At 46.3% G+C, this 18145-nt stretch overlaps 1 protein-coding gene across 1 annotated transcript in view; it reads left to right on the top strand.

The window, feature by feature from the left end:
• Positions 1-18145, top strand: part of TSPAN5 (tetraspanin 5) — a 205394-nt gene that overhangs the window by 82657 nt on the left and 104592 nt on the right. The window contains exon 2 of the mRNA XM_044302279.1: positions 7773-7823. Within this exon, the coding sequence (XP_044158214.1) occupies positions 7773-7823 (51 nt within the window). The remainder of the gene's footprint in view (positions 1-7772; positions 7824-18145) is intronic.

The following is an 18145-nucleotide window of genomic DNA, read 5'->3' as shown; positions in this document are numbered from 1 at the left end:
TTACAATCCTGTGAATTCTCATAGTATTCTATGATGACATTTGGAGCAGTAATCCAAGCTGTTAGCATTTTTAAAGTGAGTTTAAGCCAAGAAATATGTCATTATTACCGAAAGAAATGGATGGAGTAATAAATCCCTGTGCTGCAGGGTGTGTTCTTGTCAGTGATAAAAAGGTGATTTCTTGACATGTTCTGGCCATTAATAATACGTACACTGGCGTACACCTCTGCATCGGGTAATACAAGGTGACGGTAAACAGAAGAGAATTCATTCAAAGGGAGTCAGCTTATAGGAGGCTGGGGGTAGCTTGTGGTAAGTATTGCAGCTATGGTGCTGCTATCAATCCCGAGTCCAGGACTGGCACATGGCAGTAGAGATGACGGCCAGGAAACTGCAATGTGAACTGTTCAGTTTTACTGCAACTAAGCTTTAGGCGTGAGGATGCAGTGCTGTAACAATGTTACACAGAACAGAATATCGATTATGCACCCTGGGACCCGAATAACACAGGGGTTGACTGGGTCAGCTGCTCTTGGCCCCTCCTGGTGCTCTAAACCCTCCAAAGTACTGCATGTTACAATGGCTCCCTTCACTGAACTCATAGATGACTCTCCCTTAGACCTCCCTCTATTGAACATCTCCTCATGAGCTGCGGCAGGGATTTCAGTTTGTTCCGCTACCAGGTACCACCCCAATATCAGTTACTCTCTCTGTCTCACTGTCTTGGGAGACATCCCTCAGGTAGCTTGTGACCTCTAGGATTCCCTCCTTTACCGACTCTGACATGTGCCCAGTGAAGAACCACAATGTTGCTCACAGGGGTTATCCCATGGTTAATGTAAAAAATGAAAATCAGACATCATATAGTACAGTGGTCCCCAACCTTTTTTGCACCAAAGACCAGTTTCATGCAAGACAATTTTCCCAGGGATCGGGTGGGGTGGGGGTGGGGGTTCGGAGGCGGGGCTTATTGGGTGGGTGGGGCTGACAGATTCACGCGCATAACAAAACACAAGGTGCATATTAAAATATAAAACACTATATAACGACTATATAAACTGACTATGGTCTCTGCTGCACTGTACCGTATTTTTCAGCCTATAATGCACCTAGGTTTAAGAGGAGAACAATAAGAAAAAAATATTTTTCATTACACCTCAGGTCAGACCAGCAATCAGACTCCCAATGTTAATCAGACCTCAGATCAGACCCCCAATGGCTTAGATCAACCCCCAAACCTTTAGCCATCTATCAGCCCCCCATGTCAGCCATAAGTTCTCCCTATGTCAGCCATAAGCCCCTCCATGTCAGCCATAAGCCCCCCCCCAATGTCAGCAATAAGCCCCCCAATGTCAGCCATAAGCCCCCATGTCAGCCATATGACAGCCCCCAATGTCAGCCATATGTCAGCCCCTCATGTCTGCCCCTCATGTCAGCCATATGTCCCCCAGGTCAGCCATCAGCCCCCAGTGCAAATAAAATAAACCACCTACTTCTCCTGCTCCTGGTCACCATTGCGATCCTCTTCATTCTGCTGTCGGCTGGCTGTGTATAGCGGCGCACAGTGTGAGGTCACAGAGCGACCTCACACTGTGTGCAGCCCTGCATAGCCAATAGCCGAGCCGTGGACCAGGAAGTGTTGAGTACAGATCCTTCACCGCTTCCTGGTCCTTCTGTACTAATGAAGCGCTTCCATAATGGAAGAGCTTCATTAGTACAGAGTTAAAGACTGCCCTGATCGCCGCGGCCCGGCAAACCATCTTCCAGGGCCCAGCGATTGGGGACCGCTGATATAGTACATGACAATCGTTTTAACAAAGCTAGAACCAGCCCTGTGCCTCACATGGATCCAGAGATCTTCTCATTAGTTGATCCAATTGCTCTGCTAGATTTACTTCATACTGGCAACTCAAGGGGAGCATCCTTTCTGCTGCAGCTGAGGGTGTGTCCTTTCTGCTTCAGCTCTCTCCTTGTCACTTCTTCTAAAGTCGTGGATGGATTTGAAGGAAAATAGTAACGTCTTAGAAGAGTGGCAGAGTGAAAAGTGCAAGGGGAGGTAATGCTGGAGATGAAGAGGCGGTCATGGGCTGTTGGGCTATTTTCTGGAATTTGAAAGCACAGATAAAGCTAATTAAAGTATGGTTGTATAAAGCAAGGCTTTTATTGGTACTTCCTTGTAATGTGGTTGGTTAGTGATGTTTTAAGTGGGGCTAGGAGGGGCCAGGAGACTAGAAAACACTTAGCTTTGTAACAAAGAGCTTAGCTCCATTCAGGGGCGGACTGGGAACTTAAAGTGGCCCTGAAAAAAATAAAAGTGGCCCCATGTTGTAGGCAGGTCCAAATTGACAGAAGACAGGACAACACAATTAGGCTAACCATATAGTGGCACATAATAGCATCCCAGTAGAGCCAAATACCACAGTGCATCGCAAAATAATACCCTAGCAGCACAAAATACCTCCCCAGTAACTGCCCCTCTGTGGTGGCCACCACCAGCTGCCATATTCTGTCATTCTACTCCAGTTGCCTCAAGATGGCAATACAGTTGAATTCAAGAGTCAGAAGGGGTGCATCAGATCATTACTTACCTGGCTGGTGACCCCTTGGGCATCGGCTCACCGGGAAGTTTCCCTGTAATGTCTATGGGCAATCCGCCCCTGGCTCAATTGAAGACATCATTAGATGTATCTTGCTACCATCACCTCTCTTTGTATAATATGGGCTTAGGCCGAGTGCCATGTTGAGTTCTGGTTGAAGTGGAGCTGGCCCATTTGTTTTCACAGCTGTCAGTGACAGTTACGATACTTTATTTTTATATATCTTTGTGTGTGTGTGTGTGTATATGTATATGTGTGTGTGCAGGGCCGGCCTTAGGTGTTCAGGCGCCCTGTGCGAGCTAACCTTGTGGCGCGCCCCCCCCCCCCCCCCCCAAAAAAAAAAAAAAAAAAATGCTTGTTGCTGGCATCATGGCATAGGCTGGCTGACTATCCAACCAAGTAGTTACCAGCCCTCACACCCCAAAGGCCGGTGTAATGTTATACTTCCCTAGTTCGTGAGATTTCCCTACCCTCGTCACTTCCGGTCGCACCGGACATGACGTGAGGAGGTGTGCAGCATCGCGCAGGCGCACAACGACAGGTTAGGGAAATTTCACAGCAGCGCATGCGCCAGGAGCCTCGCCGGCGGTTAGGGTAGGGAAAAACTATGGGCCAATGCGCAGTGATCGGATGGATGTTTTCAGCTGAACACCGGCCGACACTGCGCATGCACCGGGAGCCTCACCAGCGGTTAGGGAAGGGAAAAATTTACGTACGGGCCAGTGCTTTTTCCCTACCCTAACCGCTGGTGAGGCTCCCAGCGCATGCGCAGTGTTGGCTGGTGTCCAGCTGAGAAAATTAGTTTCCAATGTAGTATTAATAACTAAACAATTAAATAATAAACATATTGCATTGTCTACTTACCACCAGGACAATAAGATGATCTGGACTCTGGCTGCAGTCTGGCTCTGGGGACTCCATTGTCACTCTCATTTTTCCCCCCCCCCCCCCCCCCCCAATCACTCTTATTATTTCCCCCCCTCCGCCATCACTCATTATTCTCCCCCCCATCACTCTCATTATTCTCCCCCAATCACTCTCATAATTCCCCCCCCCCCGCCCTCACTCTTTATTTTTCCCCCCCATCACTCTCATTATTCTCCCCCCCATCACTCTCATTATTCTCCCCCCCATCACTCTCATTATTCCCCCCATCACTCTCATTATTCTCCCCCCCATCACTCTCATTATTCTCCCCCCCCCATCACTCTCATTATTTCTCCCCCCCCATCACTCTTATTATTTCTCCCCCCCCATCACTCTTATTATTTCTCCCCCCCCCATCACTCTCATTATTTCTCCCCCCCCATCACTCTCATTATTTCTCCCCCCCCCCCATCACTCTCATTATTTCTCCCCCCCCCCATCACTCTCATTATTTCTCCCCCCCCCCCATCACTCTCATTATTTCTCCCCCCCCCCATCACTCTCATTATTTCTCTCCCCCCCCCCCCCCATCACTCTCATTATTTCTCCCCCCCCCCCATCACTCTCATTATTTCTCCCCCCCCCCCATCACTCTCATTATTTCTCCCCCCCCCCATCACTCTCATTATTTCTCCCCCCCCCCATCACTCTCATTATTTCTCCCCCCCCCCCATCACTCTCATTATTTCTCCCCCCCCCCCCTATCACTCTCATTATTTCTCCCCCCCCCCCTATCACTCTCATTATTTCTCCCCCCCCCCCCCTATCACTGTCATTATTTCTCCCCCCCCCCCTATCACTGTCATTATTTCTCCCCCCCCCCCCCCTATCACTGTCATTATTTTCTCCCCCCCCCCCCCCTATCACTGTCATTATTTCTCCCCCCCCTATCACTGTCATTATTTCTCCCCCCCCCCCCCTATCACTGTCATTATTTCTCCCCCCCCCCCCCTATCACTGTCATTATTTCCTCCCCCCTCCCACTCTCTTTTCCACCTCTAGTGTAGCGTGGCCGAGCTCTGTTCGATCCGCGGTACAGGAGCATTTGTTTCCTGTACCCGGCCGGACTGACAGGAAGTGCACACTAAGTGAGCACTTCCTGTCAGTCCGGCCGGGTACAGGAAACAAAAGCTCCTGTACCGCGGATCGAACAGAGCTCGGCCACGCTACACTAACAGCACACAGCAGGCGCAGGCAGGCGCTCAGCCTCAGCCACTCAGGCGGCGCAGAATGAGGGGCGCCGCCAGCCGCCCGAAGTTTTTTTTTTTTAAACCGCAACGTGCGCCCCCTGCTGAATACAGGGGAGGGGGAGATGGAGGGGGCGGGGGCCCGCCCGCCCCGTGGGAAAACATAAGTGCCGCCTCGCCTGCCCATATTACATTGCGGGCTGTCGGCCGCCAGGCGCCCCTGTTGCTATGGCGCCCTGTGCGGCCGCACAGCCCGCACACCCCAAAGGCCGGCCCTGTGTGTGTGTGTATATATATATATATATATATATATATATATATATATATATAGTTTAGTAAACTCTTTATGCACCCTAGTTGTCTATTTTTCCCCGAACCTCAGATCCCACGATAATACAGGGTGAAATGATATTAGACGGATGTATTGCATTGCCATTGCTTACATATAGTAGAAGTACGGTAGCTGACAGATTACCTTTAATAGTTATTAGCTCATTATTGCTGTTGTTGCTCATTTGCCAATAGAGCTTTTACACGGCTAACGACTGTCGGGTTTCTGATTGGTAGCAACTAACGGTAATCCTTCAGCCAGGCAGATTTGTCCCATCCACAGAAAGCAAACGATTTATCGTTCATCATTTGATTGTTATTATGCGATAATTCAAGCGATAATCACTCTTTCTAATAGGCCCCTAAATCACAAAGACTTCTCTAGCCTGGTGTATCTACATTCTCTCCCTTTGTCTCCTTGTTTGCTAATTTGTTTTGATCTGTCATTTACAGCTACTTTCACATTAGCGTTTTTTTTTGCGGATCTGTCATGGATCTTCAAAAACGCTTCCGTTACAATTATCTGTCATGAACACATCCAGTTGTATTATGTCTTCTATAGCCATGACAGATCCGTCATGACCACCATTGAAAGTTAATGGGGGACGGATCTTCATCAGGCGAACAGCAAAACGCTGCAGGCTTCGTATTGGTGTCTGCCTCCATAACGGAATAATGACTGAACAGAAGCAAACTGATGCATTCTGAGCGGATCCTTTTCCGTTCAGAATGCATTAGGGCAAAACTGATCAGTTTTAGACCGCTTCTGTGAGCCCATGACGGTTGTCAGAAACGGAAAGCCAAAACGCTCATTTGAAAGTAGCCTTGCACGTTTGTAACTTGAGACTTGTTCACATCTGCATTAGAAGCCCCGTCAAGGAGCCCTCGTCACAGATTCCATCAAAAAGCCAGATAAAACGGCACAGCATGTTGCTCTATTTTGTCTGGGAAATGCCAGGCTCCCTGACCGAAACCTAACAGACCTCATTGTAGTCAGTGTAGTCTGTTGAGCGCCGCTCATGTCTCTTATAGCAGCAGAACAAGCTTGACATTTCCTTCATCATGTATTGACCTGCACAATGTTGGACATATGTCAGTACAAGGCTGTGATGTTTACAGCTATTTTTTAAATTGTCCCAATGCATGTAAAATAGTGGCTGATACAGCTCTGCCATAGGTGGAAATTAGACATTTTCTACCGTTTTGCTTCCACAACTCCTATACAGATCTATGTGCCTCCATGGTAACAGACAACAAACAAACCGTGTACAGTTTGAGTCTATGGCCAGACTCCATTCTGTCTGTCCCTTACCTTTTGCTAAGCTAGTAAATATATGTTAGAATAAAGTAGGCAAGCAAATAAAACTACAAGAATACAGTATCGTTGTGAGGGATCTGTAGCCTTTTATCACCAGCTGTAGAAGCAACACTGTAGGAAATGTTGAATTAAGACATATTGCAAAGTTGCTTCATTTTCACAGAAGATAGTTTGTAAGGCTGAAAAAAAGACATCCGTCCATTCTGTTCAGCCTATTATTTGGCGAAGTTGATCCAGAGAGAGGCAAAAAACCCTCCTGAAGTAGAAGCCAATATTCATCATCTTAGGGAAGTAAAATGTCTTCCTGAATCCAAATCAGAATAAATCCCTGGATCAACTACCCATCTCCAGTGTTCTAGTAAGTGGAAATTGTAATATTAGTACACTCAAGAAATTCAGGCAACTGTCGAACTCTTTTAGTGAGCTGATTTGTTTGAAGCATTGAAAAAATGAAAATAAATGGTAGCTATGGTGGGTATGGTCTTTAAAGGGGTTTTCAGGATTTTTTTTATTTATTATTTGTACCCCAACTTGTACTACTTGTGTTGAAATCCATATAGATTTGCTCCCTTCTATTATGGCTCCCTTACTCCTTGCTTCAGTCCTCTGGTCTTCCAGTCACTGTCTGTCAACCTCTGCTGGGTCACATACCACTTCGGGACACATCACAGCTGAGGCCAGTGATTGTCTGCAGCGGTGCATGTGACCTGTCTGTGCGAAAGTTGACTGGACAACCCCTTTGAAGCTGAAATCCTAAGACCATGTTAGGAGGACTTCCCCCAACAATTGTAACTTTGGTAGAAAAAGTATCAATGAATTCACTGTCAGCAAGACAGCAAATGGTAATGCTCATCTTTATGAACTAAACATTATCTCCAGGAATTGACATCTTGCTGATGATAAAGACTTTACAAATTTACCTGAGTTTTCAAAAAAAGTTTGCATAATGGCTGTGCTTCTTTGTACAATCATCACGGTGAAGGAGCAGTCATGTTTTGGCTCCCCCAAAGTCTTTTTCAGCCATAATATTCCTTGTTTCAGCAGCACAGCTAGATGCATTTCTCTCACAAGTAGTTGATGTCTACCTTCTCTTGAATGTGCCAGTACTGTATGCAGTGATCTCACTTCCCTTATTTCCCTTTGTTTGTTTTCTTCTAGGGAGCTCAGAAAGCAGATAAAGGAGAAAGGGGGGGGGGGGGGAGATCAGATTTACAGAAAAGCAGGGGCTCCTGTGATGTTTAGAAGCAGTGTTTTAGCAAGCTCACAATCTCAGCTAGCTCTGACATGCCCCATTTCCTGTGATCCGTTATCTGAGTCTCTCTTACTAGGCACTATTAAATGAAATAAAATTGTGTGAAAGTACAGTGACTTTTCAAGCATTTTAACATTTAATTAATTTTTTTTATTTTTCAGTTTTTGGGAATCGCCTTTCTGGCAGTCGGGCTATGGGCATGGAGTGAAAAGGTATGTTGAAAATGATATGCATTACGTTTCATGTACCTATTATAGTATGTATATAAAAGGCAAAGCACTATCATTTTATTTTTAATCCCTTCCTGTAAACAGCCATTTTTCATTCATTTTTTTGTTCATTTCTGGCCTTTCTGGAGCTCTATTTTCCTTTTTTCTATTCGCATAGTCATATGAGAGCTTGTATTTTCTAATGGCATACATAAAATCGGTTAAATTTAAACAATTCCACAATAATTTTATGGGTTTTGTTTTTATGGTGTTCCTTGTGTAAACATGACAAGCTACCTTTATTCTGAGGGTCAGTATGATTACAGCGATGCCACATTTTTATACTTATTCCTATGTTTTAAAGCTTCCAAAAATAAATTCTCCGGGATTAACCTTTTTTTGGCTATTATAAGCTAACCTGTGGAGGAAAGATTATTGCTCACATACTTACCTTCCACAGTGCAGCCGTTCTTGAGATCTGCCTCCCGGTCACGTGGTCCCCCCCAGATGGCTTTTCTGTGCCTCCAGGCAAAGTCCGTCTCCGAGTCTTCTGCTCTTCTCTTCCTGCCTTGAGCAGGAGACAGATCGTCACTAATGACGTCACTGCCTCCTGCAAATGGAAGCGCCGGTGTTTTGCCAGATCTCTATAGCTTGCCGAAAGTCTATAGCGGAAGTCACGTCGGATCCGTTTTGCCGGATGACACCGGAAAGACGGATCCGGCATTTCAATGAATTTTTTCGACTGATCAGGCATTTTTAAGACTGATCAGGATCCTGATCAGTCCTACTAATGCCATCAGTTAGCATACATTTTGCCTGATCCAGCAGGCAGTTCCGGCGACGGAACTGCTTGCCGGATCTCTCTGCCGCAAGTGTGAAAGTAGCCTTAGTGGGATGATTATATAGCACTTACAAATAGGGTTGTTGCGGGTATCGAAATTTCGATACCCAATCGATACTTTTGTCCCGGTATCGATACGATACCGGGATTTCAGTTTTTTCGATACTGGGCTGCACTTCTGCGCAGTCTAGTATCTCTGAACATGAGCGCGCTGCTATCGGCGCGCTCATGTTCTCTCAGCAGCACGGGGAGAAGGAAGCTGTCCTCCTCCTCCCTGTGCTGCTGCCGCTGCCACCAATGAGAAGAGAGGGGTGGAGGAGGGGCGGGCGCACTGCGCCACCAATGAGAAGAGAGGGGCGGTCGCACTGAGCCACCAATGATAGGACTATTCCCACACAGAGCGGCGCCCAGCGATGTCTCAGCACTTACCATTATTCCTGGGCGCCGCTCCGTTCGCCCGCAGTGCCCAATTACTGTCATCTCTCCTGCTCCACATGCTGCTGATTACTATCGGAGCGATGTGGAGGAGACATCAGCTTCGCTAGTGGGCGTTCCTTCTCCCTGCGCTGCGATTGGACAGCGCTACAGCCAGGGAGAAGGAACGCCCACTAGTGAAGCTGATGTCTCCTCCCCATCGTTCTGATAGTAATCAGCATGTGGAGCAGGAGAGGAGACAGTAATGGGGCACTGCGGGCGAACGGAGCGGCACCCAGGACTAATGGTGAGTGCTGGGACATCGCTGGGCGCCGCTCTGTGTAGCCTGATACTTAGGGTCCATTCACACGTCCGTTGTTTCTTTCCTGATCTGTTCCGTTTTTTGCGGAACAGATCTGGACCAGATCTGGACCCATTCATTTTCAATGGGTCCTGAAAAAAAATCAGACATTGTGCTGTCCGATTTTTTTTCAGGACCCATTGAAAATGAATGGGTCCAGATCTGGTCCAGATCTGTTCCGCAAAAAACAGAACAGATCAGGAAAGAAACAACGGACGTGTGAATGGACCCTTAGTCTGGACCCAGGAAAAGTAGTCAGTCAGTCTTTAACACAATACAGGAGGCGGGTGCCGGCAGCAGAATCGCATTGCCGGCACCCTGGCCCTAACAGGGAGCTGCGATCAGCGGCAGTTAACCCCTCAGGTGCGGCATCTAAGGGGTTAACTGCCACTGATCTGCCAGTACCCGCCTCCTGTAAAAAAAGGGTAATTATCATTGGGGGTGCAGTGTGCCCCCCTCAACCCCCCATCTCATTAAAATCATTGGTGGCACAGTGCGCCGGCCCCTCTCAACCCCCCAGTATTAAAATCATTGGTGGCAGTGGGCACAGGGTCCTCTCCCCTCCCCCTCATTGGTGGTGCAGTGGCAGCTTCTGATCGGAGCCCCAGCTGTGTAAGCCTGGGGCTCCGATCGGTTACCATGGCAGCCAGGACGCTACAGAAGCCCTGGCTGCCATGGTAACATCCCTGATGCTGTGTGCACAAAGCACAGAGCAGCAGGGACAGTGTGAAGTCCTATTCACCCTGATAGAGCTCTATCAGGGTGAATAGCACAAGGGATGAAAGATCCCGGGTTCTAGCCCCTAAGGGGGGAAATAGTTATTAAATAAAAAGTGTAAAAAAAAAAAAAAAAAAAAAAAAAAAAAAAAAAACCCCACCAAAATATGAAGTATAAATCACCCCCTTTTCCCAATTTCACATATAAAATATATAAATAATAAACATATTACATATCGCCACGTCAGAAAAGTCCAAACTATTAAAATAGAAAAAAAAAAAATCTAGGTGGTGAACGCCGGAACATAAAAAATAAATAAACTGCGCGATTCGCCATTTTTTAAAATGCGGAATGCACGTGGCTTTTTTGGTTTATTTTTTTCCGCATGGTATCGAATGGGATCGAGTATCGCAATACTTTTTCATGGTATCGAAACCGAATAAAAAATTTGGTATCGCAACAACTCTACTTACAAATGTATACCTTGTTGAAATTCTACACCGTTTTCTAGATTTAATAAGATATGCCCCCTTGTTTACATTGTCCTTTGTACTGTCCACACAGAGGTCCTGTCCATAAGATGGCCGCTGATGGAGGGTGATGTGATCCAGCAAATCACCTCCATGTGAGGTCTCCTCCAGTCTAATACACTGTGCCTGCCATCTATGCTTGCACTGTTGGGAGTTTAGTGCAGGTGCAGTGTGTTTGAATGGAGGAGACATCACATGGAGGTGACTTGCTGGATCACATGACCCTCCATCAGCAGCCATCTTATGGACAGGACCTCGGTGTGGACAGCACAAAAGACTATGTAAATAAGGGAGTATACCGTATTTTTCGCCCCATAAGACGCACTTTTTCTTCCCCCAAAATGGGGGAGAAATGCCCCTGCGTCTTATGGGGCGAATGCTTGCAGTTTTACATCGCTGGCAGCGATGTATCAGTGAGCGGGGACTCGGGGAGGGACTGGGAGGAGGGTCTGGGGGCTGGCAATAGCGGCGGGGCGGTGCAGTCAGTGTAGTATAGCACCGCCCCGCGGCTCCAGTATACTAATATAAGATGTCATTTTCAAATAATAGTTATTAAACTTGCCCCCTTAGTCCTATTACTACCTTACATCCTAATCGCGGCAGTAGAATTCAGGCTGGGCGGGCGGGCGGCAGCGTAACTCTTGTCACGTGCCTGCGCCGCCTACTTTATGAATGAAGCAGGCGGCGCAGGCAAGTGACGTCAGTAAGAGACACGCCGGCCGCCCGTCCTGCCTGCCTGCATTCTACAGCAGCGATTCGGATGTAAGGTAGAAATAGGACTGAGGGGGCATGTTTAATAAGTATTAATTGAATATGACATCTTATTTTAGTATACTGGCGGCGGGGGCGATCTGTGGATGGCACAGTTATGGGCGGGGGGTCTGTGGATGGCACAGTTATGGGCGGGGGGGGGGGTCTGTGGATGGCACAGTTATGGGCGGGGGGGGGGGGGGTCTGTGGATGGCACAGTTATGGGCTGGGGGGGGGGTCTGTGGATGGCACATATATAACAGTGCCACCCACAGATCCCCCCCCAGCCCATAACAGTGCCATCCACAGATTCCCCCCCCCGTAACAATGCCATCCACAGATCCCCCTGTAATAGTGCAAGCCACAGATGCCCCCATAACAGTGTCCGTCATCCACAGATCCCCCCCATAACAGTGTCCGTCATCCACAGATCCCCCCATAACAGTGTCAGTCATCCACAGATCCCCCCCATAACAGTGTCCGTCATCCACAGATCCCCCCATAACAGTGTCCGTCATCCACAGATCCCTCCATAACAGTGTCCGTCATCCACAGATCCCCCACATAACAGTGTCTGTCATCCACAGATCCCCCACATAACAGTGTCAGTCATCCACAGATCCCCCCATAACAGTGTCAGTCATCCACAGATCCCCCATAACAGTGTCCGTCATCCACAGATCCCCCACATAACAGTGTCAGTCATCCACAGATCCCCCACATAAGTGTCAGTCATCCACAGATCCCCAGTAATAGTGCCATCCAGAGACCACCATTCGTTCCAAACCCACCAAACACACAGCACACCTTTTGGTTAAAAATTATTTTTTTCTTATTTTCCTCCCCAAAAACCTAGGTGCGTCTTATGGGCCGGTGCGTCTTATAGGGCGAAAAATACGGTACCTTGTTAAATCTAGAAAATGGCGCTGAATTTCAGCAAAGGCTACTAGAAAGTGCCACATATCTCACAAATACATTGGTCAACACTAACTAGAAAATGGCCATCCCCTTTAAATTAGAGAGACAAAACTGGGGATAAGAATTTTTTTTATTTGGTGGTATTTTTATGTGACAATAAGTATAAGAAAGTGTAGAAATATTCCTGTTTTCACACTAGCCAGAGGACCATACTATAGGATGATATTTCCTGTTTTTCTTAGGTCGGCCTTACACATTCAACAGATATCTCTCCCAAATCCCTCCTGGTTCCTCCATGCATATACATGTTTGATTCTGCTGAACTTGTATGTGTATTCAATGGAGAGATGTGATAAATCCACTTCCAGACACTTCTGATGGCATTTTATATCCTGGGAAAACAAAAGGACACCATTTAACTTACCATATCTTGTATTGAAGAAAAGAGGGAAAAAATTATTTGTTGCAAGAAATTAAAAACAGACATTTGTGCCATGGTTTTACAGGTTTTGTCTTTATGGCGTTCACTAGGCTTGAGCGAATCGACTTTCGGGTCATAGATCCGAAGTCAATTCGTTCAAATACTTCGATTTTTAATGTTTCCTTGCAAAATTAAAATGTATTGGCTTCATGGAGCAAAAGTTTGTCTTGCCCAAATTACTACTGTATTGATATCTGCGTATTTAAAAACTGTTTAAAGGGGTTGTCCCATGACTAATGTAAAAAATGAAAATCAGACATCATATAGTACATGACAATCTCTTTCTAACCATGTACCTCACATGGATCCAGAGATCTTCCCATTCCTTGCTCTCCTAGATTTATATCAGACTGACAACTCAAGGGGAGGGTCTTTTCTGCTGCAGCTAAGGGGGCGTGTCCATGCTTTCCCTATCACAGCTCAGGAGCCAGTTGAAGGATGAAACTGAGCATGTGTGGCCATCTCAGTGAGCAGGACAAAGAAATAACAAAGCAAACAGCAGGTGAAGCTACACAGACACATTTTATTGAATAACTCTGTGGCTATGCTAAATTTTAAATTACATGCAAATACTAAATTATTCATATCCAGCAGCTACCGTATTTTCCGGCGTATAAGACGACTGGGTGCATAAGACTACCCCCAACTTTTCCATTTAAAATATAGGGTTTGGGCTATACTCGCTGTATAAGACTACCCCTGCCTGCCCAGCCATCCCTGTCTCCAAGACGATCTTCTCCAGTCCAGGGAACTGACCATGGCAGCCAGGGCTTCAGAAGCGTCCTGGCTGCCATGGTAACCTATCTTTTTAATTTCACATTCCCAGTTTCCCACATAGGAACTACTAGTGGCTGGGAAAAGATGGTGGGTCCATTGCCATGGGGGATCTGTGGATGGCACTGTTATGGAGGGGATCTGTGGATGGCACTGTTATGGAGGGGATCTGTGTGATGGCACTGTTATGGGGAGAGGGATCTGTGGATGGCACTGTTATGGGGAGGGGGATCTGTGGATGGCACTGTTATAGGGAGGGGGATCTGTGGATGGCACTGTTATGGGGAGGGGGATCTGTGGATGGCACTGTTATGGGGAGGGGGATCAGTGAATATGCTATATGTGTCATCCACAGGTCCACCTCCCTATAACAGTTCCATCCACATATCCCCCTCCCTGCCACTCACAGGAGTATACATTTATAAACTGTAATCTGTAACTTTAACTTTAAATCAGCACTCATGTCTTTACTACCTTACTCTGAGCTCCGGTAACAGGCAGTGCGGGCGGCGCTCACTCACTGACGTCACGCGCCTGCGCCGCCTAGTTACAGATTACAGTTTATAAATGTATACTCCTGTGAGCGGCGGGGCCCTGTATATTCTAACCCCCAGGCAAGCCTCCCTGTCACCATGGGAACGCCTGGGGGTTAGAATATACCATCGGATCTGGGTATACCCAGCGTATAAGACAACCCCCGGCTTTTGAAAATAATTTCTAGTGTTAGAAAGTCGTCTTATATGCCGGAAAATACGGTAGTTTGAAAACCGTTGAATATTTTTTGTGGGACAACCCCTTTAAAATAGCAATCTGAACTTGGCTTTAGTTCCGAAGTATCAAACCTGCTGTCCTCCACCTGCTGTCCCTGCTTTAACAATTTTGTCCCTGATATTCTCTGACCGTTCATAGCACACCATTGGTGGGGATTGAAATTCAGTCACCTGTGGGTAGGATTTGGGGAGAATATGTCGGTTAATTACTGATCGGACTTTAGCTATCCATGAGTGATATCTTTTTTTTGAATCAAGTAGTTTTTATTAAAACATTTTACCCTTTTGTATAGATAAGCGTACATCAAAAACACAGTGACATAAACAAATGAAAGCCCAACTTGGGCACAATAATACACAAAGTATAAACCCTGAAGGGTACCCCCCCCCCACCCCCCCTTTAACCCACACCATACCACAATGTCTGCTCAGTTTTCTCCTCCAAAAATCCTGAGAAACATCCATCTCAGTTTCTACCATAACCCGTTCATCCATACCGTCCCATTATCATGTTTCACTTCATCTTATTCTAGGCAACCATCCTAATTGCAAGGACAGAAGACGTCCAGTGGGAAGTCCTGGCGTACTCAACCACGGTCCCCATATAGATTCAAACTTCTTACTCACACCTCTTTTATAATACACCCCCCTTTCATGCCCAATTATCACATTCATACGAGCAATAAATTCCTCCTTAGTTGGTACTGCAGTGCTTATCCAGTATTTGGCTATTAATTTCCTGGCTTGATACAGTGTTCTACTAATGCCTATATTGAGATCTGTTGTGAATTCGTCCTGTAACAAGCCCAATACACATATCAAAGGTTCTACTGGAAGTCTGATCCTGAACACCTGAAAAATAATATCTAGCACTAGATTCCAAAAGGGACCTATGGCAGTGCACTCCCAGAACATGTGCATTATATGTGCCTCCGCCACATCACATTTCGGGCAGTTAGATGTGTCACGTACCCCTATTTTATGTAGGAATTTAGGTGTTCTATAAACCCTGTGTATTAAGTATAATTGTGACAATCTGTGTGTCTCACACAATGATAACAAGGGGCTTTTAGACAGTATTTCGGACCACTGCGCATCATTCAGGGGGCCAACCTCTTGGGTCCATTTTCCCCTAACATTCAATGGAAAGTGGTCCTGATAGAATGAGAGTAACAACTTGTAGAAGCCGGAAATCACTCCTTTGGTATCCCCTCCTTTTCTGATCTGTTCCGCTATCATAGAAGCCTGTATAGTGAGATCTGTTGTCTTTCCCTGCGCTGACAAGGCGTGGCGTAATTGCAGGTACTGATAGAAGTTTGTGTTCGTGAGCTGAAACTCCTCCTTCAGTTGTTCAAAGCTTTTGAAAATTTTATTTGTATACAGTTGTGACACCCAGTATATTCCTTTTTTCTCCCAACTATCAAAGCCCTCCAACTTACTCAGTTCCGGGAGACTGGGGTTGTTCCATAAGGGAGTTAGGGCACTACACCCCGAGATTTTGGTAATATCTTTAAGTTTTTTCCATGCTTTGCATAGTAGAGTAGCACACGGGATAAGTTCTGGGGGACGAATAACTGATCCAAGCTCCAGTATATACCCTGGTGGCCTCCCTCCCATCAAGTAAGACAATAGCGCACTCACAGACCCCGAGTTACCCAGGACACTACAGGATTTGCACTGTTGTGCTTGTGCCGCTAAAAAGTACAGCCATGGATTGGGAATCGCCAGTCCACCACTATCCTTCTCCCTCTGTAAGGTCTCTAAGCGAATTCTTGGGGACTTCTTATTCCATATTAGGGCCCTGAATAGCCCCTGTATTTTGTAGAAGTGTCTCATTGGTATCCAAATTGGGCTATTATGTAAAATGTACAGAAACTGTGGCATTAGAACCATTTTAACTAAGTTAGCTCTCCCTATAACAGATAATGGCAACTTACACCAGCTATCAACCTTTTGGGCACTTTTTGTCACTAGTGGACTTAAGTTCAGGTCAATATATTCTTGTGACCGATATGTTACCTGTATTCCCAAATATTTAAACTGCCTGGCCAATTGCAAAGGAGCTATTTTGATCTGGAGTGAACTCGGCACTGAGTCCATGGGGAGCATTACCGATTTGTCCCAATTAATGGTTAGGCCCGAATAGGCACCATATTCCTCAATAAGCTGCATGACATGGGGTATTGAATGTTCGATGTTGTCTAGAAAGAGCAGCATGTCATCGGCGTACAGTGCAATTTTCTCCTCTACTCCGCCATATGTCAAACCCGTTACCTTGGGATCCGCACGTATTAACTGCGCCAGAGGTTCTATAGCCAAGGCAAATAGCATTGGCGATAAAGGACACCCCTGACGTGTACCCCTCTCTAAAGCAAATGCCTCGGACAATACCCCATTAGTGCGTACTCTGGCTCTCGGTCTTTTATATAATAACTTTACCCAGGATATAAATTTGGGTCCGAACCCCATACTCTCCATTACTTTCCATAAGAACTTCCACTCGACGCTATCGAAAGCCTTCGCAGCGTCGAGTGAAAGGATTGCACGGCAACCCGCTCGTCCCCCAGACAACTGCAGATTAATGAATAATCGCCGAATATTGATGGCCGTAGATTTGCCCGGCATAAAACCAGTCTGGTCCCCGTGTATTAAGCTAAGGATCACTTTAGCCAATCTGTTGGCCAAAACTTTAGCCAACAACTTGACATCTGTGCACAATAAGGAGATAGGCCTGTACGATCCCGGACACGTGGGGTCCTTACCCGGTTTTGGCAAAACTATTATTATGGCCTCTTCCATAGACTCGGGCAAACCACCCAGCATATTCGCTTGATCAAAGACCTCTAAGAGATGCGGTAACATAAAATCTTTATATTTCTTCAGCAGTTCCCCAGGTATTCCATCCGCCCCCGGTGCTTTCTCAGTAGGAAGCCCTCCCACTGCCACTTCTAACTCCTCCAGACTAAGGGGTTCCTCAAGTCTCTCTATTTGTTCCGTAGTAAGCACTGGTAGCCTGGCCGAGGTAAGAAAGTCCCGGATCTCACTGTCGCTGCGCTTTAATTTAGTGGCGTACAACTGCTTATAGTAATCCGCAAATGCCGTTATTATTTCTGTGCTTTCCGTTATTAAATTGCCTGTCGCATCCCGCAAACACCCTACAAAAGAGGGTCCCTGCTGAGCCTTAATAATAGAGGCCAGCATATGGCCCACACTCTCTCCCTCCTCAAAGTACTTCTGTTTCCAGAACATCCTTTTGTTGTTTGCTAGCTCTATTTGGTGGTCTTTATACAATTGCTGTGCTTCTACCCAGTTAGATCGATTTGCCGCCGTGGGATTATCAACGAATTTACACTCCGTATCAGTGACTCTAGATTGTAGTTCTTGTGTCAGTTGTCGATTTTTAGCTTTATGCCTTTGGATACGCTTAATGAACATTCCTCTAACAGACGCTTTAAATGAGTCCCATACTACCCCCAGCTGTGCTGACCCAATGTTAATAGACATGAACTCCTGCATCTCTGCCAGTATTTTCGCCTCATCCTGTAATACATTCAGCCAGAAAGGATTCAACTTCCACAAACTGCCAGTTCTCTTAAAAGCAGAGTCCATGTTTAGCTCTATCCTGATGGGGGAATGATCAGAAAGACTTCTGGGCAGATATTCCACTGTCCGCACAAGTCTCAGTAACTGTTGGTTGCCTATTGCTAGGTCAATTCGCGAAAGGGAGTTGTGCGAGCTAGAATGACAAGAGTATTGTCTAACGTAGGGG

This window comes from Bufo gargarizans, chromosome 1 (assembly GCF_014858855.1).
Source record: "Bufo gargarizans isolate SCDJY-AF-19 chromosome 1, ASM1485885v1, whole genome shotgun sequence".
NCBI lineage: Eukaryota > Metazoa > Chordata > Amphibia > Anura > Bufonidae > Bufo > Bufo gargarizans.
This window is presented reverse-complemented; position numbering and strand designations above follow the sequence as displayed.